This window comes from Aulostomus chinensis, chromosome 3 (genome assembly GCF_037954235.1).
Source record: "Aulostomus chinensis isolate RoL2024-O1b breed Wild chromosome 3, RoL_Achi_v1.0, whole genome shotgun sequence".
Classification (NCBI taxonomy): domain Eukaryota; kingdom Metazoa; phylum Chordata; class Actinopteri; order Syngnathiformes; family Aulostomidae; genus Aulostomus; species Aulostomus chinensis.
The window spans coordinates 32,215,223-32,241,223 of NC_141322.1; the positions used below are offsets into that span (position 1 = coordinate 32,215,223).

General features: G+C 46.9%; 2 protein-coding genes across 2 annotated transcripts in view; one reads left to right on the top strand and one right to left on the bottom strand.

Annotated features, from left to right (window-relative positions):
* amigo3 (adhesion molecule with Ig-like domain 3) overlaps positions 1–9,750 on the top strand; it is a 12,338-nt gene extending 2,588 nt beyond the window's left edge. Inside the window, exon 2 of the mRNA XM_086200911.1 lies at positions 8,942–9,750. Within this exon, the coding sequence (XP_086057037.1) occupies positions 8,942–9,052 (111 nt within the window). The 3' untranslated portion in view covers positions 9,053–9,750. The remainder of the gene's footprint in view (positions 1–8,941) is intronic.
* rnf123 (ring finger protein 123) overlaps positions 1–26,001 on the bottom strand; it is a 91,732-nt gene that overhangs the window by 28,280 nt on the left and 37,451 nt on the right. Inside the window, exons 31-37 of the mRNA XM_086200457.1 lie at positions 25,812–25,896; positions 23,693–23,719; positions 19,528–19,667; positions 18,034–18,090; positions 16,920–17,051; positions 16,610–16,685; positions 15,547–15,631 (exon numbers count right to left, since the gene is read on the bottom strand). Coding sequence (XP_086056583.1) covers positions 15,547–15,631; positions 16,610–16,685; positions 16,920–17,051; positions 18,034–18,090; positions 19,528–19,667; positions 23,693–23,719; positions 25,812–25,896 — 602 coding nt within the window. The remainder of the gene's footprint in view (positions 1–15,546; positions 15,632–16,609; positions 16,686–16,919; positions 17,052–18,033; positions 18,091–19,527; positions 19,668–23,692; positions 23,720–25,811; positions 25,897–26,001) is intronic.

Here is a 26,001-nt window from a genome sequence, read left to right on the forward strand (position 1 = left end):
GAGCCCATCAGAAAGCAGCAGAATGGCAGACTGAGGGCGGGACCGGGGTCAGGGGTGGTGCAAGGACATTTGGGGCCAGGTTTACTTCTAGTGCCAGACCAGCACCCAAAGCTCCACAACCATTCGCAGCAGAAAGCAGGCGAGACAGAGTCCATCATGTCTGTCTTCTCAGATACACCCATCATGTTGCCATAGCAACAGGACTAACAGATCGAGATAGACTGGCACTTTCATCACCTGTCACTCACCTTGGTTACCTCCCCACCACCCCCCTCTGCACCCGGCACAAAGACCTGAGCAACACAGTAATCCAGTACAACACTGACCAACACCTTGGCTCCTCCTTCTTTGCTAGGCTTTGACCTCCAGATGGCCTGAGAACAGATTACGAGCAATTCTAGGAGATTTAGTTCATTTGTTAACCAAAGGTACAAGTATTATTGTTTGTTCAGGTCTGACCCCTACAGTCACAACCCACTACACTGTGAAGGGGCAGGTCCAGTCCTGCTGGTTTCTGCTGAGACAAACAGATGAAGGGAGGACAGTGGAAGACCTGCCACATGAAACACACCAAAGATCACTAGACTAAGAACTCAGAAAAAGAAGAGAAAAGATGAGCAGAACGAGTATTTCTAAGACTCAGCATGTACCTTTAACAAACCGCCGCTATAGATGCCTTCTTGTCTCAAACAGATAGCAAGAAAAATACATCATTTTGTAGAGTGTTTTCTTTGTGTTCCACAGCCAGCGTGTCAGCTGATTAGGGCCATCTTGTTCTTCTGTCACCATGTAAAACATTTTAGACTCCACAAGCTAGAGAAGAAGAGCTTTTAGAAAAGTAAAAATAGAAATCCAAGGATGAGGTTTGACTCTAAACCTCCTCCTCCATCACCGGAACCCGATCCCTGTCATCATCAGTCAGAAGTAAAGCTTCAGACAAACAGAGGGCAACTAAATAAATGAAGGCTGAGAGGAGGAGCGGAGCTGATCTGGAGACAGACAAATGTCTCTGTCTGCTTGTCTTGGTCTCAACTCTGTCTTCACCTGTGTGGAACAATGATGGCGCAGGACTGACAGACAATCAGGGTGGTTTTTCATATTGTTTTTACTGTATTACTGCAACTTCCTGCACTACCTCTCTCCCTTTCCTGTCTCCTGTCCTCTCCACATCTTAATAAACCTCCCACTAAACTGTCCTGCTGAATGTCCTTCTTGTAATTGTCAGACGAGCACTAAAACGCATGTTTGGTAGTGTGCATGCACTTGTGTGTAGCCTCATGAGGGCTGGACAATTGGACTGAAGTATTTGTATGTAATATTATATCAATGGGGGGGGGGGGGCAACCCAGAGCTCGTGTACTAGAACAATGGCTGCGTGTGGGAGCATCTTGTGTTCGAATGAAGAAAATTACATGCATATACAACACACACTTTTAAACTTGCTATCCAAAGGTTGGCAGGTAAATTAGTCAAACTGTGCATCTTCAATCTGTTGAGGTGTCGCTCCAGTGTTTATAGGTGCAAAATACAGCATAAAATGTTGGTATCAAATGGTGATATGAACGGCCATCAATATTACGAAAATAAAAGTACTCAAATAAAACTTCTCCTGGAACGCGGTTAACTCTGTGTGATGTCACTCCTAGTTTTGAGGTAAAAGGAACACAGGATCAATTCAACAAACTGAATCTCAGTTCCAATAAAAAAAACACTGAGGTAAATATTTCTGATGGCTCAAAAAAATCTTCAATCCAAAGTATATTTTGCAGAAAGGACCCACAGTTTTGATAAGTGAAATAAGTCAAGTCAGTTTGGTTTGTATGGCACCAAATCACAACAAAAGTGGCACTGACACTTCACAAGTAGAGAAATAAGTGTACGGATGTAAAAACGTGAGTAGAGAAGATGTCTACAACTCCCAAGGTGCGTTTCTACTTCCGCCTAGAGCTCAGAGAGGTTTAGCGGAAAAAATGAACGAGTTCCATGAGGATTGCTTGTCTCACGTCTGAACTCGACTGGACGTGGCCCCACACGTTAGCAGATGCTAAACTGATCACTGATCAGCAGCAACTGCACTTCATCCACACATCTCATTAACTTCTAATTATCTTTTCATGTTCTGAGAAAGTCAACCTCTTTATTACAAAATGATTCATTTCTTCAATTCTTCAAATTTAATCTCTGAAAGGAAGAACAACGGAGCTCACAGCAATTATTTTTGGGCTGAAACAAGGAAATGTGTTCCATCAATAACAGGAAGGTGAGCTGTCCACCAGCTGGAGCTTTAATGTCATGCATGAGTGCATCCATGGAGAACATTTCTGCATACCTTTTCGTTATAAAACAAAATAATTCCAGCTCTTCACGTGCTCCACTGAGGAGGAAAGCTAATGTAAACCTGTTACTGTGCTTATGCTAACAGGCAGCAACATTGAATGATGTAATGCTAGCAGTCTGACTCGGTGTGAGCCTTATGGAAACATTCTCTTCAACAGTTCTCCATGTGGGTTGGTTAGGGACAACAGCAGCATCCTGCAGGAATCTGCTGTTGGGCAGATGTAATGCTCTACCACCATCACCCAGTTGGTTTAATGCCTTAGCATTAGCATGAGCTGACAATCAGTGATCAAACTCTGCTTCAGTATTTGTCTCTTTTCAAATTATCAGTATCAGTGCATTTTAATTTGTTGGTCTGTCTCACACACACAGCTCTTCTACCCAGCAGCAGCAATCTGTGCAGTGAAGCTAGCTAATGTTAGCGCGCTAACAAACACATCCTGGGTTAGTTAGTAAATCAATAACAGCCGTATGACTCACATTTTTGACTGGCAGAACAACTGACAGTCCAGGAGGCTGAAAGTTGATGGGAGAGCCAAACCTCCATACAAGGCTAAGAACACGAAACACCAGTTGACTCCTGCCTGGCAGCCATCTTTGTACAGTTGGTCACGCCTCCAGGCAGTCATGTTTGGCAAACCTCGCCACACCAAGAGGAGGATGTATTCATATTAGATTTGCTGCACAAACAATCAATACAAAATCATGTTGATATTTACAACACCACTGCTCACCAGGACATAAAACATCAATGGTTTTAGGGTTCATGCCACTCGGGAACCCAGGAACTGTTGACCAGTTGATGACACCAGATGAAAAAGTTCATCAATGATTCATCCTTGAACCTGACTGTGGCGCTAGACTTCCTCAGTGAGGGCCATTCGCCCTGCCGTACGGTTCAACTTGGCTCGCTGGATGTACAAATACATAATGACTCATATGACTCATGATGAAAGCCAAAATATAAACATTATGAAACAAATGAAAACACTCGTCAATATTGCTGTTCATGCTTTTCTCTTTTTGTGAAGTAAAACTGCTTTTTAAATACAATAAATTATACAAATTAAGACAAAGTGAGGGGGCAGACATGGTGGTGCAGGGACAAAAGGCACAACAGCATGACCTGTCTTTGATTCGGCCCACAGACCCTCGTTTAATGAAACTGTTCCTCCAGGGGAAAAGTTTGGGCCTCCTGCACTAGAGACCAGGTCAGGATGACCAGCATCCACAGGCTTCCTGTGTCCGGAGTAGGGATGTACGATTACCGGTACAAATGATAAACAGCGGTAAAATGTCTGACGGTTAGTAAGACAGTTTCAAAGTTTGATTACCGTCAAACCGTGTTTGATTGCTGCAATCTGAAAAAGCTCAGGGACACTGAGACACACTCGTTGTGTGAGAAGTGCAGCCGCAGGCAGCCGATCGGACACAGGCGCCCAGTAACCCAGTAAACAACTCGTAAACATGGCGTAGGGCAGTGCTGCTGATGGGAGAACAGAGATTTTTCCACCGTCAAAACGAACTAAGTCTGAAGTCTGGACGTACTTCCGTTTTTACAAAGACGCGGAAGGGAGACTAGTCGAAGACAGCAATCCAGTTTACCCAAAATGCCACAAAAACCCCTCCGCGAAGGGTAGGAACACGTCCAACATGATGTCGCATCTTGGCATCACTCGTCAATAACCTGCCGTGTCCATGACGATGCGCTGTAACGATGGAGATGTGGCTAAAGCGCAGCAGCGATGCTACCGAAAATACAGAGAAACAAGTGAAAAAATGGTGAAACCAGAACCGATGAAGTACCGAAAGTAGGCACCCAAGGCACTGTGTTTTTATTTTTGTGGGGAGAAATTAGCCAAGGCTAGCAGATGATTGCTGTTAGTTGTTTAACTTCAATAAATCAGACACTGATGGCACAGCACTGGACCTCTTTAGTTTCTACCAAAAATGCTTTGTACTTGACTAAAAATATTCCAAATGGGTACATCGCTGAAAAAAGTTTGAGAACCACTGTGCTAGATTCTCACATGCTGCAACTCCACAGTTTCATTCAGAAGACACTTTTGTCCAAAGCGACGTACAACACAAGCAAGAATTTAGACTGGAGGGAGGAACCTCAGTTCGCACGACAAAGTGCTTCTAGTTTGATGGCTGCGGGTGCTGCCATCTAGTGGCAGAAGAGGGACAGGTTTTTTTTCTTAATATAATGTAACCACAACTGACCACAACACAACAATTCACCATCAACAGTATCTTCAGTATCCTCCACTGTCAGTGCTGAGTTCACTCAGAGCCGGTCTCTGACCTCCTGACTCGGTCCACCCTGAGGACCAGGAGGAGGAGGCTCAGGTTTGAGGGCCTCCTGTTCCCTGAACAGTTGAGCCTTCAAACAGCTCTTAAAAGCAGGGAGGGGCTCTGAGGGTCGCATGGAGTTGGGAAGTTCATTCCACCATGAGGGAGCAACAGAGGAGAAGAGCCAGGCTGGAGACTCAGAGCCATGGGAGCACCAGCCGTCTCTCACAGGTGGGGTGTAGCAGCGAGTGGGCATTTAGTCCAGGATGAGGGGTCCAGGTAGGCAGGAGCCGCTCTTGTCACCGCTTTGTAAGCCAGAAGAAGAGCTTTGATTTGTGCTGCCACTGGAAGCCAGTGAGGAGACGCTAGCAGCAGGGTGACGTGCAGTTTTGGGTGAGTTAAAGACCAGACGAGCTGCTGCTTCTGGATCTGCAGAGGTTTAAAGGTCCACCAGGGAGGCCTGCTGGGAGAGAGCAGCCGTGGTCGATGATGACATCACAAACACCACGCGCTCTCCAAGCCACCGGTGCGCCCTCCTAGATACCCGCACGCCCTCAGCTCATGCTGAGGGTCCAACCCACAGATTGAGCTGAGGTTCACAAGCGAAAAATAAAATATATGAGTTTATCTAGAGACATTTGGAGGGACAAATGTGTAACAATATAGTTTAAGATAAGTGCTGCAAAAATAACCCCGCACCTGCTGTGAGGATGGAAGCAACCTTCCATGAAAGGCAGATGATGCATTTCTGGTCTACAGGGTTACTGTGCGGGCCAATAGCGGGATGTTCTCTCTCTGATGCACTTATGTGAGATGGACATTAAACATTCACGAGGTTTTCCCTCAAGCTCAGGTTCTTTAAAACACGTCAACATTTTGCCACAACTTGTAAAACAACTGCAGGAGAAGGCAAACAACTTCCTGTAAGTCTGGAAGCTGCTGGGATGAGTGAGACAGGAAACAAGCTAAATGGACGCTAAATATCCACCATCTTGGTCCTTGCTAGGGCCTGGTCGCTGACTGAGGCCCTACTGAAATGCAAAGAATTTTTCCTCTTCCTCTTTTTCTGCTTAGTCTGCCTCCTCAATCACTTTTTTTGCCTGAAAAGCAATGCACGAAATTCTGTGGTCACGTGTAACATGGCAAGATCTGCAGAACGGTCCGTTGCTGAGTCGATGCGCGTCAACGTGGATTTTTGTGAAAAAGGTATGTGTGGCTGTGGTGTCCTGGCTCGACCAAACTCTTATAACTCTCCTCACAGGCTTGATGCAGGACCCGCCCTGCACACATCTACAGGTCAGTATCAACCCTTAGTCATAGCGCCACCAAATGGTTACAGCAAGGCTGCCTGACTGACATCAGAATTGCACTGTGCTGCCTTCACACGACGTACAGCAACGCATCGTACATCAGCGTGTGAGCTCTTAATGGATGTATTAGTTGGGTCGGTTCTGAGGAATCTGAACACTGACTGGTCTTACGACTCACTCGCTCAACCAATCTGTGACACACTGCACCGTCTGGCCGATGAGAGCTGAGTGTGGTGCTCTAGTTTGTGTTGGTATTCAGTCCAGTGACATTCGAGGCATGCTGCTGCTAGCAAGTCAGCCGAGTACCCGGGTTTTAGAAGATGGTAGCTACTGATGCTGTGTGAGCTCATCTTTGACCGACCAGCAAAGACTTTCACCCATCATGCATCCTACTGAGCTGAGAAAACACCAAAGGGAGGAGCTAGAAGGCTCCAAGTCCTCTGGTCTGACGACTCCACCTGCTTCCACTGACGGTTACAGGAACGATGAAAAAGTTCCTCGGGTTTGAATGATGCTGATGTTACAAGGTTTCCTTTTTCATAGATCGCATGTGAAAAGTGCTGAGTCAGTATGGCTGATCATCTGGAGGACATGATAATTACTCAATCATCATGCAGTTGATCTAAATAGCCATTTGTTTACAAAGTACATCATAAAAGCAGAATGAAGTCAGAGCCATTTGGGCTGGACATGAACGAACCTCCAGCCAGGACGGTTCTGACAGTCTGAAACAAGTTGCATGACATCACATGACCTCGGTTCTTCCATCAATGAGAAATCCTTCTTTTCTTCTGCTCTCACTCACTAAGATGCGTCTTATCCATTATTAATGAAACCAGAGGAAAGAAAAGCAAAGCAGTCCCATTGAGGACAAAGAGACGCTACCTCAGTCACTTTACATGATATGATGGGACCCAGTTCAGGAGGAAGTGCTGGACAAGTGTTGAATTCCCACTCCAAACCATTCGGGGCAGCATGTTAAGCTCTAACGTTCCTGTCGGGGTCAGAGGCTGGCGGGGAGACTCCAGCAACCGTGGCTCTACTTCTTCACCCTCTTATGTCAGACTGCTCAGTGACTCGCTGTCCTCTCGAGATACAAAGTGCTAGAACACGATGGGACAGACAGGCGCTAGCTGGTTAGCATGCTAACTTCAGTCCTGCACAGAGGTCATCATTGTTGAACAGCTGGTTTCTTGTCCTCAAGTCACTGAGCTTCATGCAAGAACCACAGATTCGCTCTTAAATCACTTGTACAAGAAAAAGGTTCCTGCTACCACCACACGCCTGCTCACAACTTCACAAGTCCACCTGAACGCTAAGAGACGTTTTTATTTTATTTCTTCAAGATTTTGGCAAATTTTTGCATGTTTCCAAGGAAAAAAACCTCGACGTCACCTTCAATCAGTGAATGAAGGGTTTATCGCTGACACAACGGAGAGCCTTCACTTTGGGGGAGAGATGCCAGGAACCTCCTGGTGTGAATACTTGAAGTATTTGTTCAAACTGGGGAAGTTTTATTCACAACCCTTTTCAACATGACCACACTCTCCAGGTAACAAGGGTATTATAAGCAACAAAGTTACAAAGTCATTGCTGACAGTGTCGTCCTGAACCAACCAGCTGCTGACGGGTGATGACCAGCCTGAAGGAAAGTGTGTTTACGTGGTTCCCTCGAACACGTTAATCCGCTTTTCAGGAACACGGATTATAAATAGACACTTTCAGATGGTGTTAATTTTCCCTGCGTGTGTGAGTGATCATTCTAAAAGACCTCTTCATGTCCCTGCAGACTGACACTCCTTCAGCTGCAATGTAAAGCAATTAAAAACAATTAGAGGGTGGAATGTTGAGGAGTTGAACAAGTACCTCAAAGAACATTTGAATATGAGAGAGAACGTCAGCAGGTCATGAAGCAGCAGATGAAAGTTTCCACTGAACTGATCGGGACACCTCATTCTCTCACATGGAATACAAATCAATACATCGCAAACGGACCATTATTTCATTCTTTCACAGCAGGAGACCTTGACAAATTTAATGCTAGCTAGTAGCAACCTAGATGCTAAAACAAGTCGACGAAGGACGACAGTAGCCGCTCAGCTCTTCTGGTGACCAGTTGTAAAGACACACAACACAAGTGACGACCTAAACAATCCTCCACGATGCATCATCGCGGTTATGAGCCTCGAGGGCTTTCTACTGCAGGCCATGGAGGGCCGTTAAAGCAGTCTCAAAGTGAACACCACCTGAATTTATTGAACCGTTTCCTCGCTGACACACCACTCCTGCTCAGCGACGGCAGTTCCAGGTGTGTCAGTGAGTAGCTACAGGGCAGGTAGGCCACAACAAGTCAGAAATAAAAGGCTAAAATAGAGACTGTTCACTGAGAAAGAAGAAATGTTTTGGGATCAGTACAGAAGCCTAGCTGGACAAATTAGCAGCTGCTACGCTCTAACGAATGACCAGGATTTAATATCCAGCCAGTTATTTTCTGTCACTCCCCACCGACCCTCATCAAATTAGCATCAACTCAGTTAAGAGACGAATTAGTGCTATTAATGAGTCGGCGCCATCATTTAGCATGTTAGCTCGCCATCTGCCTGCATCTGTGTGGTCGACAGCTGAGCAAGCTCCTGTTGTTGAGCCCCCCCACCCCCACACACACACACTCTCTCTCTTAATATTCTGTCAGCTCCTAGAGCAACTCTCTGCTCTTCACCATTTCACCGTGTCAACCGTCACATCCAAACACATTTGTTGTTTCAGTGACATCAGGAACGGTTGTAACTGCGTGAAATGATAACTCTTGTTGCCTGCGCCGTTGTGGTGAGCAGGTGAACACACAAGCGATGACACAATTGGCCCTGCCTCCCCCTGCGATCAGACATGATCAACGTCAGGTAAACCAGTCTCCACGTAGGTTTCAGAGAAGCAAAGTAACATCGGTGTCACTCACTGTCTCTCTCTCTCTCTCTCTCTCTCATCCGTCTCCCCATCAGATCTACACTTCCTGCTGCCCCCCCATTTCCCTCCATCTGAGCATGTCACCCTCCCCTCTGACCCTCCCCACCCCTCCCTCCGACCTCCTCAGAACTCGCTTTTCATTCTGATGGTCCCTCAAACCTGCAGCCTCACCAGCTCACTACTCCACTGTTTCCATGGCAACAGAGGACCACCAGAGAGGACAGGAAAGCTGCAATGAGCATGTTCATCAGTGTGTGTGAAGCCTGAACTACGTAGCAGATATGGAGCACCGTGACCTCGACCCCGACGCACAGCCACTCTGGTCTCATGAACCCAGCAAGCGTCTCCCTGACTTTCCTTCAATCGTATCATCAAACTTGTTGGAACGCCGCCCCCCAACAGAGAGCAGCTGTCATCACCTGAGAAAACGCTTTTGTCAAACACAGCTCAGAGCCACTGTATTGAGGTCATGTATTACCACCATAGTGATGCATACAAGCCCCGCCCCCCAGACTAACAGTTGTCTGTTTACGAGCACCATTAACTAATTACATGTATTACTTGACCCTGTGGCAGCCATTTCAACCTTATATACCATATTTTACTTCTCAGGCTAAACTCGTTGGTTAAGTTTACCAAGTAAGGTCATGAGATGATCCCTTTACTGGATTGGTCAACAAGAGTGTGTATGTCCACGCCACGCACACGCCAGACAAACAACCCTTCGCCTCCACGAGTGCACCACAGGTAGCTGAGACCCCCTTCAGTAGGTTAGGTCAGTCCCAACCGTTCCGACCTCTCTCACATGAAGCCAGCAGAGTTTGTCCCTTCAAGAACCGATTGAGCCCCCCCCCCCCCCCCCCCGGTTAGGCTGATGGTTTCTTCTATGTACCGATAGAAAGAAGGTGAGGATGGAAGTGTGGATGAATTCATGTTCAAATAAACACACGTGCTTCACTTTGAAAACTGGTTCTACATCTTAACAGCAACCCTAACAACAAATGTGAATACATGAACTCATTCCAAACTGTAACACGTTCATCTGTCTGCTTCTGCTGCTCCCACACGTCCCTGATGTTATTACACTCATCTACAGGCCCCGAGGCCTCAGGAAGAACCGGGGAGACAAGCATGCATGACTGGAAAATCAACGATGTCAATATTTCTGAAGACTGAGGAACAGAGTTAGGATACACTTTAGACTCAGAGATGTGACCGGCAGCGTGAGGAGGAGGTGGCCTGAGATGTAAATACGAGTCTGCTGCTTCGGTGGGAAATGGATCAGCTTGAGAGTTTGACCACACGAGTGACATCAATCCTGAGCAGTGCAGCTTCAGATGAGCAAACTAAACCTCTGCTGCCGTACAGACGAGCAGCATCACACCTGATATTTAGATGTGACTGTTTGCTTGCCACTGGCAGTTGCACAGCTTGTTGGTGGAACTGACAGAACATTCATGTGTTCATGGAATAACACACCCCCCCCAGAACAATGAGGGAACGACGCCGAGCAAACACTTGGCTGATGACGGTGCTTTCCAGGAGAAATGACACAGAGCCCAGTGGGCCGCTGGAGACTGGAGATGATTGCACTTATTAAGAATGTGGGTCCTGAGGGGATGGAAGGTTTCACTCCACTGAGGCAGGAAGGAGGGAAAGACCAGCTGTAAACGGTTTAGTAGGCGTTGGAACACCAGAGCTGAAATTAAAATCACCACTATTCCCTGAATCTGGGAACACACTGTATCCCTGCACTTTCAAGAGCCTCGTATCCTGTGGCTTCAGGTTAGACGGCAGTGAACAGCAACGTCACCACGATTCCTTTTCCTTCCAATCACCTACAAGCTTCTGTCTTTTCTGTAAAACAACAACAACAACAACTTTTGTGGCAGTTTGCCAGTGAGTGATCAAGAAATCACATTTTTACAAACAAATGGCAGAATTCTTGAATTACACAAATGAGGCCAATAACCCCAACATGTCACACAGACTAAATCGCATGGCCTTGTTGCTATGGCGAGGGAACATCAACTCAATGAAGCTGCTTACAGGACAAATCCAGCAGCTTCATCCAGTCCAAGGTCACGCAGGAGCGTTCCTGCAAACGGTAGCTGGGAGAACTGGTCCAACAGCTCATGTGATGACTCGTTACGCTGCTGGTGTCTGATCGGCTGATGGACGTCTGTTAATTCCTGATGTAGAGGCACCTACTAAACATCCATCATCCATCCATCCCTCCATGTTCTCCCTCTTCTCCTGTTGAGGGTGGTGGGGGTGGAGCCTATCCCAGCAGCCTTCCCCCTGGACAGGTCACCAGTCCATGGCAGGGCCAACACATAGAGACAGACAACCATTGGCTCTCCCAGCCACGCCTACGGTCAATTTAGAGTCTGGATTAACCTGGTCCCTCTTGATGTCTTTGGACTGTGGAGGAAGCTGGAGGACCAGAGAGAACCCAGCAGGAACAGGGAGAACATGGAGACTCCACCCACCCAATATCCCCACCTGCTCAAGGGGGACCACAGCAGGAAGGGCCAACTTCCCGAGAGCTCGGGCCCCTTGGGCTCCAACCCTGCTAAGCTAATTAGCCCTGCTCTGTGGACTGCTGCGAGCGTCTTCTGCTGTCTCTCAGTAATGGACAATAATTAGCACCATCGATTTTCTCCACAGCAGAGAGAGCTGTTAATCGTCCTGCTGTGAACACCGAGGGAGACACGGAGCCCACAAACAGACGAGTACCACCGTTACCACACGACCAAGGTAGCGTGGTGGAGAACACTGAAATCCACACAATGCTGTCAGATGATCTGCAACGCAAACAATAAAAAAAAAAACTATAAAAAAGCTGCTTCCCAGCGTAATCAGGTGCACTTATGAAGGGAGGAATAATGAACACTAATATTTTATGAGTAAATTCTGCTGGTGATGAATTCAGTCTTCATGGACGGACCGTGCATGTTTGTCTTTCAGCATGGCCAACTGTTCTATGTGGTGATCAGTCATGAGCAACAACAGGAAATAATGTTCAATCTGAGAGCAGCAGCAGTGTTTGTCCAGGGGCTTGAAATCTGTTTAGTGCTGATTCAGCATGATACACATCTTACCCGTAACACCCCCCTCAGAGGCCTGGACAAGGCCCAGAGACACCCCCTGAAGGCAGCTGGTTGAACACAAAAGCTTCAAAAACTTGCCACCCTTTTGATGTTGCAGCCTGTTCGTGAAGACGGTGCATGGGAGACGCGTCAGTACATGACATCAGAGCAGAGATGGAAGGAAATTCTAGCTGAAGGTTCCTGAGTGGATAACCCACAATGAGGACGCGTCCCAACGCCATTGCCACAGTCACAGCTGCTTTTATTCAGCAGATGATTTGGAGAAATGGGATTTTAGTCAGTGAAACTTAAAGTCAGCTGGGCCCGGGGTGGATGAGATCTCCCTGGAGTTCCTCAGAGCCCTGGATGCTGTGGGGCTGTCTTGGTTGACACGACTGCAGCATCGCATGGACATCGGGGGCGGTGCTTCGTGATTGGCAGACCGGGGTGGGAGGTTCCCCTTTTTAAGAAGGGGGACCGGAGGCTGTGTTCCAACTATCCTGGATCTGTGGACTGCTGACTAGCTAGCTATCTCTGCACCTAGTCAACAATGATGCAGGGGATTTGCAAACAGGACTCATTCATTACTGTAAATCACCAACAGCTTCTTTTATCCATCAACATTCTGACTTTGACTTCCTGAAGCTGTGTTGGCAAGCTCCGCCCACAAGGACATTGGCATCTACCAACCAAACCCTCAACACTCTGCCGACAGCCTCCGATCAGGAGCGTCCACCATGTTTTCGCATGTTTGTGTGGTTCTGGTGGACAAAGGAGACGTGGCAGCAGACCTCCATCAACACACTGCTGATGTGTTGTGGAAGCACTGATCGATAAGTACAGGACCATTATGCTCTAATGGCAGCAATGAGCTGCAGTGGAAACTAAAGAAGAGTCCTTGATGGAATTCGATCCGGGCAGACGGACCCGAGTGATTAGGCTGCTGAACTCATGTCTATTCATGACGCTCACTTGGAGACAAACGCCATCTAAAAGGTAGAAAGCTTCTGAGGTCAGTTAAACGCCAACTAATGCTTTCACTGCTCGAACGCCACAAACAGATGGTTCCTTCGACTTCCTCTTAAGTAGTTTGAAAGAATCCGTCTGGCTGCATGGCATCAGGCGTAGGATCACCATTAGTGGTCGACCAATATGGGTTTTCCGTTGGCTGATGGCGATATCCTGTTACTTGAGCAATGACGAATTCGTCAATACCGAGGACACATGTATGAAAACTACATCCAGAGTGCAGGAAGTGTTCTAGTACACAAACCCAGGAGTGGATGACAGACATCCACTTGCAAACTGTTTCAATCTGCTGCCATCTGCACGACACGACTGCGCCCCCCTGTTCACAAAAAACCGGTCCAAACACTCGTTTATTCCACAAGCCATCAGATGATTAAACACAACCAAGTAACAGGGTGTCCAGCTGGTCTGGCCCAAGGGTTGAGATTTGAGGGTACTTGTGTTTACAAACCCTATCTGTCTTTCATTTTTTTCCTTTTCCTTATGTATAGCTGGTGTGCTTGTATGACTGTGGATGTGTTCAGGTGTTCTTTTATACAACGTCAAGAGAATTCCTCTGCTGCAAATCAAATTCCCCCAAGGGGATGAATACATGCATAGGTAGGAGCAGACTGAGAACCAGGGGACATGTCGAGTGGTGACTGAAGAGCTCTGCAGTCTTTGAAGCCTTTACAAAAGTTGACTCTTGGCCCTGGAGGGAAGTAAAGTCCTGGGATCATAGAGGCTCACAAATCTGTGGTGGTGCAGAACAAACCAGAAGAGCTGAAACAGCTGGTTGATGGCGTTGCCGTGGTTTCATCATTGGCCTGTCAGATTCATGTCTGACCACCCGCCAGCCAGCATCACAGCTGGAAACCCTGCCCTGTGAGACCAACTGGTTGGTGGCACCAGTGCTACCAGTGGAGAAGTTAGGCTCGAGGCTGTGAGTGGTTCTACCTGTCCATTTCCAACAGATTAGTGCATGAATGCAGTGCTGAAGCCAAGAGCGCCATCACGTCATCTAAGAGCTGATATTTGGCAGACAGGTGTCATGAGCACAGAGCTGTTCCTGATGAGAGCAGAGGAGCAGCAGTTCACAGGGTTTCGTCTTTGTCTTCATCTTAGATTTAAAAGTGTTGAATTATTAACGTGTGCAAGTCGATTTGTTTTCATCTCTTCTCTGCTGCTGAACTCACTCTTTCCTCTGTGCTGCTTTAAATACACAGTCAATCAATAGGTGATTGGTTTACACAGCTGACAGCTGATATATGATGAGAGGTGATCGACCGGATCGTTGCTGCGGTGCAGTAACGTTCCCATCCGTGAACTCACATCCATCGGCTCCCTGTGGCGTCCTGTCAGCGCAGCGCAGCAACCTTCCTGCACCTCCAGGCTGCCTATTCACTCTCCTAACGGTCCAGAAAACCTGATTAAGAGTTGCACAAATGTGACAAACTGCTGTGCAAACCATCAGCAGTGATGATGGATGTCAAACGAGGACTGAAATCAGCAGAAATCTCTAATTTTTTAAGTGTCCGACAATGTGGACGTAAAATGTAACAAGACCTTCTGAGGGTCCGAGAAGATGAACCGACTCATACAGGCGTTGTGACTGTGGTCATCAAAGATGTCACTCAACCCACGGCCCTGCCCTGACAACTACAGGGCCTGCGCTCGTGCGAGCACGAGTGGACCAGCAAGGTGTTTCTTCTGTGGATTAGTTGACTAAACTTGAGTATTAAGAAGGTAAAGAGATGGTGAGGGAGAGAATCCTTCATCCTCAAGTTGTCTGACAAAAGACTGAAAGAATGAAATAAAGAGCAGGCAAAGCAGGAGGCTGGAGGGATGAACGCAGAGAGGAGCAGGACGTTGGAAACGTTACGCCTCAAATGTGTGAAGCCAAGCGGCTAATTAGAATTGAAGCACTCACACCTCACAAACACATCATAAACATGAGTGTACACACACACACACACACACACACACACACACACACACACTTCACATTTCTACTTCAGGCCACAAATGTGTTTCTAGAAAAATCCCAATTTCAGGGAGAGCTGGAAGACTGAGACGAGTCATCGAGATAAATAAAGTTTTCTGAATGTGAGTAACCCACAGTTCATGAGCACGTTTGGAGGTCGGGAGGACACCCCAGTGACGAGCCCTGCTCAACCACCTTCCACTGAGCCACCGGACGCACCAGCAGCAAAAGCTTTGTGATTCTTTTTAAGAGAACTAGAAATCAAGGCGGAAAAACACCATGACCTCAAAAGCAGTGACATCACGTCAACCTTTAACAACCTCACCTCATTCTGCCAGGGTAGGCGTTTTCCCTGCTGGAATCATGCAACTGTGTGAGCACATGTCCACACCAAGGTGATATGATGTCATCAGATCCACATCAATTCCAAAATCTAACCAACAGTTCCTTAACCGAGGTTCTATCATCAGATGTCTGTTCTCCTCCTGATGGACAAATCTGCACCAGGGATCACATGACATCCTGGCGGGGGTAAAAAAAAACACAACCCTCTTACCCCTGTCTGTCGCCATCAACCAGGATCCGAACCAGGATGCCCGTAACAGCCACCAGGATTGGGTAGTGATCGACACTCTCTAGACCTGCAAAACACACACACACACACATTAAGAGTGACAGAGGGGTGGGGGGATTTCTGAAAAGCCCAAGGCGGAGTTTTCATTATCTGATGAAAACAATTCTTCCTGGCTAGCATGCCTGCTAGCTCTGAAGCTAAACAATGTCCGTGGGTCATGTGACCATGCGATCAGGCCCCCAGGCCATTGCTCCTCTTACAAAACACTGTGTTTACCAGGAAATTTCTAAACTTTAGATGATTAAAAGCAGTCTGGTAAGGTTCCTACGTCACTGTTCTACGAGCCTCGTAGGAGGTCAGTCAGATCAGCTGACAGCGTCTGCTACTTCCAGAGAACATGCTACATTTCCTATCTTACCAAACTTGGAAATAAATGGAAAAATACGTTTCTAAACATCCATCTGGACGATAACCTGCCCTGCAGCTCCAGATGAAGGTGGAACTTTCCTGATTAGAGCTTTGTATTGCTATTCAGTCATGAGTCCAGCATGGCCAAGGTCTTGGCTGGGCCCAGATAGCCTCGTGTCGTTGGTGAGAAGACGTTGGCCTGAACGCTGGAGAGGCTGGAACCTGATTATGTGTGGTAGGCAACACAGAGTCAGCGTCCCGTGAACGGCAGCTGTCTTTGGCTTAGGCATTGTCTGATTGTCAATATTTTCACAATAACTGCAATCTGGTTTTTAATCTTACAGCCACTAAAATAGATACATTTCAAAGAAGAGACATTGACTCGGCTGCAGCAGCAAACGCTGCGCGTATCGTTCTGACACCAAGATTGACTTTTTCAATCCAAATCAGTTCCAAATACCAATCACTGCTCTTATGAGGTTAATAATTGATAATACATCTCATCCCTGAAAAACAATGTGGGTCGCCTCCTATCTCGGCACACTGGTCAGGTGTTCCTCTCAATGTCAAGCAGGTTTGAACATCGACAGCGATCCAAGCTCAGTCAGAGTGTGTGTGTGTGTGTGTGTGTGTTTACCTGGCAGTCGTAAGTTGACGACTCGATCAAACAGGTTCTTCTCTGCTGTCACTCTGTTCAACACCTGGTTCAGCAGCTGAAAGAATTCCCACTAGTTAGCACATCAACAGGGAGTCACGTGCCGCCTCTCGCTCTTTGCGAGACATAGTCAGCGAGTGTGTCAGAGCAACAAGTCACAACGGTAGTCTCAATTCAACCCAGTTAGTTGGTAGTTACTGCGATGCATGTCTACTCGTCACTAGGCTGACTAGGCTGTCTTGGCTGAAGACAGCTGAATTCACACACGACATCATCAACCCGTGGGACTCACCTGAGCCAGTCGCCGCAGGAGGAGCTCAGCAGAGGGTCGCGACCAGTCCAGAAAGATCTCTGGGACCAGAGTGACCGTCATCTCCAGCACCCGCAGCAGGCTGACAGACAGGTCAAAGCAGGTCGCACACACCTGCAAGATCACACATTTTTCAGCCTGATGGGATCGACGGGCCGATTGAAGGAAAAAACTCTTGTTTTTAATAAGTAAAGCACTTGTATTTTTCATCGTACAGGAAGAAAAGTACAGCATGTACTGTTCCTCCTTGGTACTACGTGAATTTTGACCAGTTTGGCATTTCTTTTCCTGCTTCCCATCAGAAACATGAAGTATGTTCAGAACCCTGCTGCCGCAAGTGGATTCATGAGACTCGCAGGTTTTATTCCAGGTAAATCACCAACCGGCGTTCCTCCTCCTTTCTTTCATTGTTTTGTTGCATCTTTGCAATGAGAACTGAGGTTTCCTCCTTGATCAAGAGGTCCTCAGTGAAATCCAGAAATCTTCACCATTGCTTATCCAGTAGACTGAAATCATGAATAAGTCATCAGTTGAATGACACACAGCAATCAACTCCAACTAATCTGGTGCGATGGGTCAAAGAGCACTTGAACAACGTCCTCCATCTCAAACCCTCCATGATGTTTTAGTTGCCTGGCAACATCTTTATGACAGTTAGCCAACAGCTGAGTGCTATCTCGCTGCGTTTTAACAACCAAATGTACACGTAGCAGGATCACCGACAGGCCCAAATCCATCAGCACCACGGACACGAGATCATAGTTGATGGATCAACATTTTCCCTCTGATATCCTCAAGGATTTGCTGAGTCTCTTGAGGGTGCTAATATGACTTGTTGCTAAATTGATGGCTAACTGCTGCGAGCTGTACTGGCCAAGATCCTCCCACTGGAACACAGCCTTCAAGCCTGCTGGGGCCAGTTAGACCAGTGGGAGGCCAGTAGCAAGGTGGCTAACAGGGTTTCCAGATGGTCAGGAGGCAGGATGATTCTGCACCAACACAGTAGTTGTTTTGTTATCAATCTACCCTTCAGAGCATCCAGCTACCCTGGATGTTACCGTGGCTAGGTTGCCATAGAAACAGCTTGTGTGATTACCTTCAACTGACGTGTATCCACAAAGTTTCTCTCAGGACGCTCAGCAGCCTGCTGGATCTGGTCACCAAGATGGGCGGCAAGAGGAAGAAATGTGGAAAAAAAAAGAAGGGAGAAAATGTCGGAGCCGGACAAATGAAGTCTCCAAATAAAACTAGACATTTTTTAATCAGTCTGAAGAAAAGGAGTTGATGAGTGCGTCGCTCCAGTGAAGGTTCACGCCACTGGACCACCTCTGATCTCCACAAAACGTGTCTAGGAACTTTGGCGTGATACCAAACAGCAGAACTTGTCAACTGTAAATGAAGAAGTGAGTTCCACTGTGAACCAAATGGATGAGGTCACTTCCTATTTATGTTTGGTCAAACCTAAAAAATTCAGTGATTGTGCACTAACATGTTGAATACTGGCAGTCAACCTTTCTGAATAAAAAGAACCAAAAACAGTTCATTAAGGGGACGATCAATTCAGCTGAAATTAGGTTGAATAGAGTAGCTTTCAAAATTTGTAAACCAACCAGAGAGGAAGTTTATTTCCAGTTTTGTTTTGGACTGAAATGACCCGAGGCTCTGAATCACTGAGGGAACAATAAACAGCTTCTGCGAACACGACTCTCCTGCAGAACCACCAATTAGAGTACAAAGTGCTGCCAAGTGTGATGATTCCCGCCGTCTTGCTGAGATATTCATCCACAACCAAAAATAAACAAAAAGCAGGTCGTTCCCTATTTTTAAATGACTCTGAATGTGTGATGGCCACTGACAGGAAACCTGACCAGCGACAGCTGCCGCTGTTGCGTGGTAATTAGGGACAGGAGGTAGTTTGTAGGGCTGCAGTCAAAACCAGTGAAACAGGTTCTTTTAAACCCGGACCACACTTTCCTAGCATTTTGGCTCAAGCAGATTAACAGCAACACAAAGGATTGGACCTGGTCTGATACGGAGTGAAAACACTTGGAGTCTTTCTAGTCCCACCCCTTCATCCACCAGAGAGCACCGTCATCATTTAACGAAATCCTTGTGATTTCACCAGGAGCCCCACGGCGGGTTTCTGTCGCATGCCGGACGCGGCTCAGGCCCACGCTACCAAATATGTGTGAGTGGTCTGGTTTTGAAGGGCGGTGCTGAGTCAGACACAGAGACATGAAAATATTCAGCCAACTTGTAAAGAAACACCTGTGGAAACATGATTGTCCAACACATGACTGCATGGACATGATGTCATGATGGGTGGAGCCAGGCCAGAGGTCAACAGGTCAGAGAACATTTGATACCATGGATAGTAAGAAGTTCATCTTGGAGAAGCAACAGGGCTCCAAAGAGTCGGTGTTGACAGGCAGAGTAACCTCTGACGCTGCCTCACAGATCTCCTCTGAGCATCCCTTCTGTATACGTACATGCTTAACTCCCAAAAGAAGATACAAGTCTGCATGAAGAGAACGTTCTCAAGTTTCAACAGGAGAACATACATGTGTCATGTGACGCTGCAGGAGCTCACCTCTTGGATCATGCCGATGAACTCAGAAAAAGCCCAGTTGAGCTGGTTGAGGACGCTGTTGAGAAAGGAGGCGGCCATGTCTTTGTCCAGGCTCAGCAGAGCTGCCATGTGTCTCTGCAGCAGCAACGACGGACACGGCTCTAAACCAATCAGATGAGAGGACACACAGCGTCAATTTTGCAGAGGATTTAGCAGCACCTCCACCTTCCTTTTTTTAACAATTGTCCTATAACCTCTACATGTGTTGTAACCATGGCAACAATGGTGGTGTAACTTTACTAAGTTGAACCGAGACTAGGATCTTTCCTTAACCACAAAGCTGACATCCTACACTGATTTAATAGTTAAAAGACAGGTGACATCTTTGCAGAAATAAACCGCTGGAGTCAACAGACGAGCGATTTGTTCTTTAATTTGTGATCACCGCTTCGCTGAATGTTACTGGACCAAACGGATCACATCCTGACAGTTTAGGGGTCGTTTCATGGACGTTGTGGTGCTCAAAAAATGTACCCACCACTCAACAGACATTTATTTCACTAAGTGAGTTTCTATGCTATAGAAGGGCGGCCCGGTGGAGCAGTGGTCCTCCCTGTGGCCCCCATCAAGAAGGTTGTGGGTGGAGCAGTGGTCCTCCCTGTGGCCCCCAGCAAGAAGGTTGAGGGTGGAGCCCCGGCTGCAGCACGGGGTCTTTCTGGGTGAGTCTCCATGTTCTCCCTGTTCCTGCTGGGTTCTCTCTGGTACTCCAGCTTCCTCCACAGTCCAAAGACATCAAGAGGGACCAGGTTAATCCAGACTCTAAATTGACCGTAGGCGTGGCTGGGAGAGCCAATGGTTGTCTGTCTCTATGTGTTGGCCCTGCCATGGACTGGTGACCTGTCCAGGGGGAAGGCTGCTGGGATAGGCTCCACCCCCACCACCCTCAACAGGAGGAGAGGGGGAACATGGAGGGATGGATGATGGGATAGGCTCCACCCCCACCACCCTCAACAGGAGAAGAGGGGGAACATGGAGGGATGGATGATGGGATAGGCTCCACCCCCACCACCCTGAACAGGAGAAGAGGAGGAACATGGAGGGATGGATGATGGGATAGGCTCCACCCCCACCACCCTCAACAGGAGGAGAGGGAGAAGATGGAGGGATGATGGATGGAAGTAGTTTCTATAAAACGTATCTTGGAGTCCGTGAGCATCTCGTAACCGATGCCATAATTGTAGTAACCAAATTTGGGCACCATGTTAAACTGGCTTCAGCACCTGCTGCACCTCTTGGTGTCATTCCACCTCCGCAGGTCACATGGGACAGAAGGTGCAGGTGACACTCGGTCCAACACACTGGTCCCTCTACCTCTGAATATGCTGTTGAATAACGGGCAGGTGACCCCTCAGACATTTGTAAAACAGAGTCAAAATCAGAGTGTGAAGTCCTGAGGCCAAATGCTGGCCTTTGACCTCCAAAAATCAAATGGAGTGGATCTTTGTGTCCCTCCTGGATTGTCTTCCTACCAGCAATCAGACAGACGAGCAGAAGCACCACCTATGTTGCCAAACTAAGAAGTAGTCGCAGCTTTGTGAGCTCTAACTGAGCTGCTCTGAGACGACAGGACAACTCTGAATAGACCCAGATGAGGAACGAAAGAAGCACAGTAGAGGACATGGAGCAGGCAGCGGGACAGAGGCTGAATCAATCCTCTCCAGGTTCCATGTCTTTTGTTTGGGTCATATTAACCGGCTTGTGGATCAAGTTCTCTGCTTTTGTTCCTTCTTATTATCCAGTGAAGACAATAAGAGGACATAAGAGTGGTTGTGTGATGGGGACAAGGGCGAGGACAATCCGTCCTCCTGTGGGAGATGCGACAGAAGCACAGCAAGTCAAGAGGTCATTAAGTCTAGTAATCGGTCCCCCGCTCATAATCCTCCACGCGGATCCCAGGAGGATGAACCGACGCGGCGGCAGTGGCCTTCATTATCCTGCAGTTGCAAACACGAAGGAGTCAGCCTCCAGGACGCCGCTCAAGGACGCCCTGCGGGCTCGTCTGGAGGGAATTTGTACTTGAACATAGGTATTTCACTCATTTTCTGAAAGTAACATTCTGGTTGAAGTTGAGAGGAGCAGTGTGTGAACACCCCAGTGACATCATCACATCATTAGACACTCAGGACGACGGCCACAGAGTCTCAAGGCTGACTTCACTATGAATGACCAGACACAGGAAGGAAGTCGAGAAGCCTGGTGAGACGCCTCCTCTCAACAACGCTACGAGAGATGTTCATTCGGTTCAGTCGTTGCATTCATTTCACGTGCTTCAACCGGGAGGCCCTGTTGAGATCAAGAACCTGAGCGGTCCAAACCAGGCAGAGCAGCCACGGAGAACTACTAAAACTCTTTTAAACACAGAGGGAATCAGCAGGTCAACTTCAGCCTCAACAACTTTCATTTAGGATTTAATAGCATTGAGTAAATGAGGAAATTATGAAGGAAGCCAGCCAATCACAAGTGTGTTCGACAGTAAAATAGCTCCTGATTGGTTCTCGCTAACAGGACAAAGTAGTCGAACACGGCATCTCTGGAAGGTTCTCAGAAGTCTTCACCGCCCCGACTAGGTTTGATGTGATGATGTCACAAAGTCCTCTCAGACAGGAGGGGTCCAGACGGAGCTGCAGAGACACAGGGGGTCTCATCGGACCAGGACACACTGCATCAGTAATGTAAGAAGCAACGTTGCCATGACAACACACCTAGCCCACTGCTCACACAAAAACGTTAGCAGCTTTAGCGAACATTAGCAGCACACGCTGCAATACAGCAGATCAGACTCATTTTTTAGAAGTCAAGTAACTTTTTTCATAGTAAAAGTAAAGTACCTCATAAGATACTGTTTGGTATTTGTCGAGTATCAGTTCCAGTTTGAATGATACCAACCCTGCCTGAAGCTCAGCTCGATGTGGACGTCTCCATGGCAACATTGTAGTTTACATGTGGGCGGCATGGCTCAGTGGTAGAGTGGCCGTCTAGCAACCAAAGGGTCGCTGGTTCGATCCTCGACCCCGGTGACCATGTCCAAGTGTCCTTGAGCAAGACACTGAACCCATAATTGCTCCTGAAGAGCAGGTTGGTGCCTTGCATGGCAGCTCCACCATCAGTGAGTGAGTGAACGGGTGAATGAGACGACACTGTGAAGAGCTTGGAGTGCCGCTAAGGTAGAAAAGCGCTCTATAAAATTGAGTCCATTTACCGTTTTACATACGATCACGTTTATTCTAGTTCAAGGTTTTCTGAGCTGCTGTATGATACAGATTCTTTATGTCCTTCTCGTCTGTCAGTTGCTGGAACATATTACTGAGTACTTATACATCTTTACGTACATTTGCCAAATATTTCCAGTACAGGAGTTTTGTTTGTCAAGGAGTTGTTTTTCATATACAGTCGTATGAAAAAGTTTGGGCACCCCTGATCATTTTCAAGATTTTCCTTTAAAAATCATTGGTTGCTCGGATCAGCAGTTTCAGTTAAATATATCATATAGCAGACAAACACGGTGACATCTGAGAAGTGAAGTGAAGTTTATAGGGTTTACAGAAAGTGTGCAATAATTACTGAAACAAAAGTGGGCAGGTGCAGAAATTTGGGCAGCCTTGTTGTTTTATTGATTTGAATACCTTTAGCACGAGGAAAATCTTGAAAATGATCAGGGGTGCCCAAACTTTTTCATACGACTGTACAGAGCTGTCGTCAGCCTTCAAATGGAACACTCTAAATCGGGCCATATAACATGTCCTGACTTTTGAGAACGGTATTTATGTAATTCAAAAGAATATGAATCTTTTATTAACCCAAGCATTTTGATTTCATTTAGCAGGACTGTTTTTTTAATAAAGATGACTTCCTCTGTCATTTGTCTCAACTGCTTTTACGCAAACATTTGTCAAAGTCAAGAAGCGCAGTCCTGAATTGATGAAAACAGCGATGTGTGTTTGATCAGGAGAGGAGGGAGCGCTAGCTACACAGGCTAAAGCTAGAGGCTAAAGCTAGAGGCTAACCCTAGGGGAGGTCACGCGCTTCATCCACACATTAGATGAAGGGCAAGGATGCAACTCTGGAGGTCAAATAAACTATGACATGGCAGCCAAACAACAATGAGAGTGGTGAGAAAAGAACTTACTTTGGAAACTAGCAACAGACAGATCTCCTGAACAGCATGCAAATGAGAGGGAAAAAGAGACGTGTGTTATCATGCAATACGGAGACAGGGACAGAAGCAGGACCAGCGCTGAATCTAGAGGACAATGACACGCTGGGACATGCAGGCAACTGAAGGTCATTAGAGGAGTTGCAGCTAACGAGTCCTCACCTCATGCTGCTTCTGTCTTCCACAATATTCAGTTAATTACACCAGGTAGAAGCATGAAACCTTGAATCAGGAGCAGCAGCATCTTGACATCTGACTGAAGAAATTATTATTCTTTACGAGAGACAGTTGAAGACTCAATTGTTCAGAGAGCACCGAGGCACTGAACCTGACTCTGCTCCTCTTTGGGGTAGAATCAGTCAGAGGGTCCAAGACCCAGCACTCAGTGACTATGTAGCACTAACTGGGTTGTGTTATGTTGTATGTTTGTCAAAAAAAAAAGAAAAAAAGGAGGGGGGGGCGACACTTCTTCTGCCACTAGATGGCAGTACCTGTGACCAAATCACAACTGAAGCACTTTGGCGCTACGATGGGTTTTTCTTTAATTAAGTCTGAATTCTTGCTTGTGTTGTACGTCGCTTTGGACAAAAGCGTCTGCTGAATGAAATTGTAGAATTGTAGAATTGTGATTTTACGAACTTAGTTCCTGATCACTTTTCTGTTGACTGAATAATCAAGCACTCATATTTTTGGCTGATATTCTACTTTTGTTTTAAAGGTTCGCAGAGTGTTGATGTTCCCTCTAGTTACTGAACCACGATAACACCATGACCAGCTGTCAATCCACCACAGACACGCCCCTTCTCCTCCTGTCAAGCAATACAGATAAGCCCATCTATCCTCCTGTCAATCAAACACAGATAAGCCTGTCCTCCTATCAATCAAACAGATAAGCCCTCCTCCTCCTGTCAATCAAATGCTGTAGCTCAGATGTTCTGACAGCAAAACTCAACTCAAGATTCAGTTGAACTCTTTATTTTTCCTTTGCCCTATTTAAAATAAGCTGCTGCTCAAAAAACAATGTTATTGTGTAGAGTTGCTCCCTCATTTTATGTTGCTTTGATATGAGTTTGTGTGTGTGTGTGTGTGTCCTGTAGTTCTTTAGATTAGTACCCATCTCCTGTTTGAAAAAAAATGCTTGAGACAATTTCACTGATTCACACTTGAAGAGGAAACATCATTTTTCTTCAACATGCCGATCATCCTACTGCGCATGAGACACACACACACACACACACACACACACACACACACACACACACACAGATCGTTAAAGCAGTAAATCAAACAGATGTAGTAAAAATAGTTTGGTGGCGTCAGGCTGCCCTGGACTTGTTTATTTCTGGAGACACTTGAAAGAATTCCACTCATCCCTGCACTCGCTGCCACGCTCACATATTCAGGGAAAGAAGAGAAATGAAGGACGCCGACGTCCAGAAGATAAAATCATACAAGACTGAGACACGGAGGTCAGAACACTCCAGTCTGCCAGGTGAAGCTGCTTCCATCTCAACCAGCCCAGCAGGCAGCAGGGACACTTCTGCTGCATCAGTCACCTACTGCAACCTACTGATGGCGTCATGGAGCCAAGCCCGACCTGAACAGTAAGAACCAGAGTCCATCACTGGCAATGATCAGATCGTTACTGCCACACAGCATTTGATCTCTGAAGCTCGCTTATTCATTTTGTTGATGTCACCACAAAGACGAACGACTGGCGTGGGGACGTAGTACCTCACCGGATAGATCAGCAACCGCCCTGCTTCATTCAGTGTGTGAGAGAGAGAGACATCTCACATCTGATCACAACAACAACAACACCACACTTGTTTAGGAATCAGTCAGTCAAATCAAACAGCTGGTCAGAAACAATCGGCCACCCAAAGAGTCAGAAACAGACACCCCGCACACAGAAGAGCACAGGCAGCAAACTGAGGACAATTTATTCATCGTCTGCTTCTTGATCACACAGAATCACCAGGCCAACTAAGATGTGGTGGAGGCAGGGACTCCACTTCAATGAAGGCCCATCGCAGCGCTAACAGGTTTAGCTTCTCTGCTAACGACATAGACAGAGACAGAGGACACCTACTCTGAAGACTGGGCAGGTTGGCGTCCTCTGGTTTGGTTTTCAGGAGGTGAGGCAGCCGAGTATATCTGTAGCCGAAACCACAGCCCTGTGGAACACAGACACACACACACACACACACACACAGACACACACATTAAGAATGACACAGAGGGGAGGGGGGAGTTTTCATTATCTGATGAAAACAATTCTT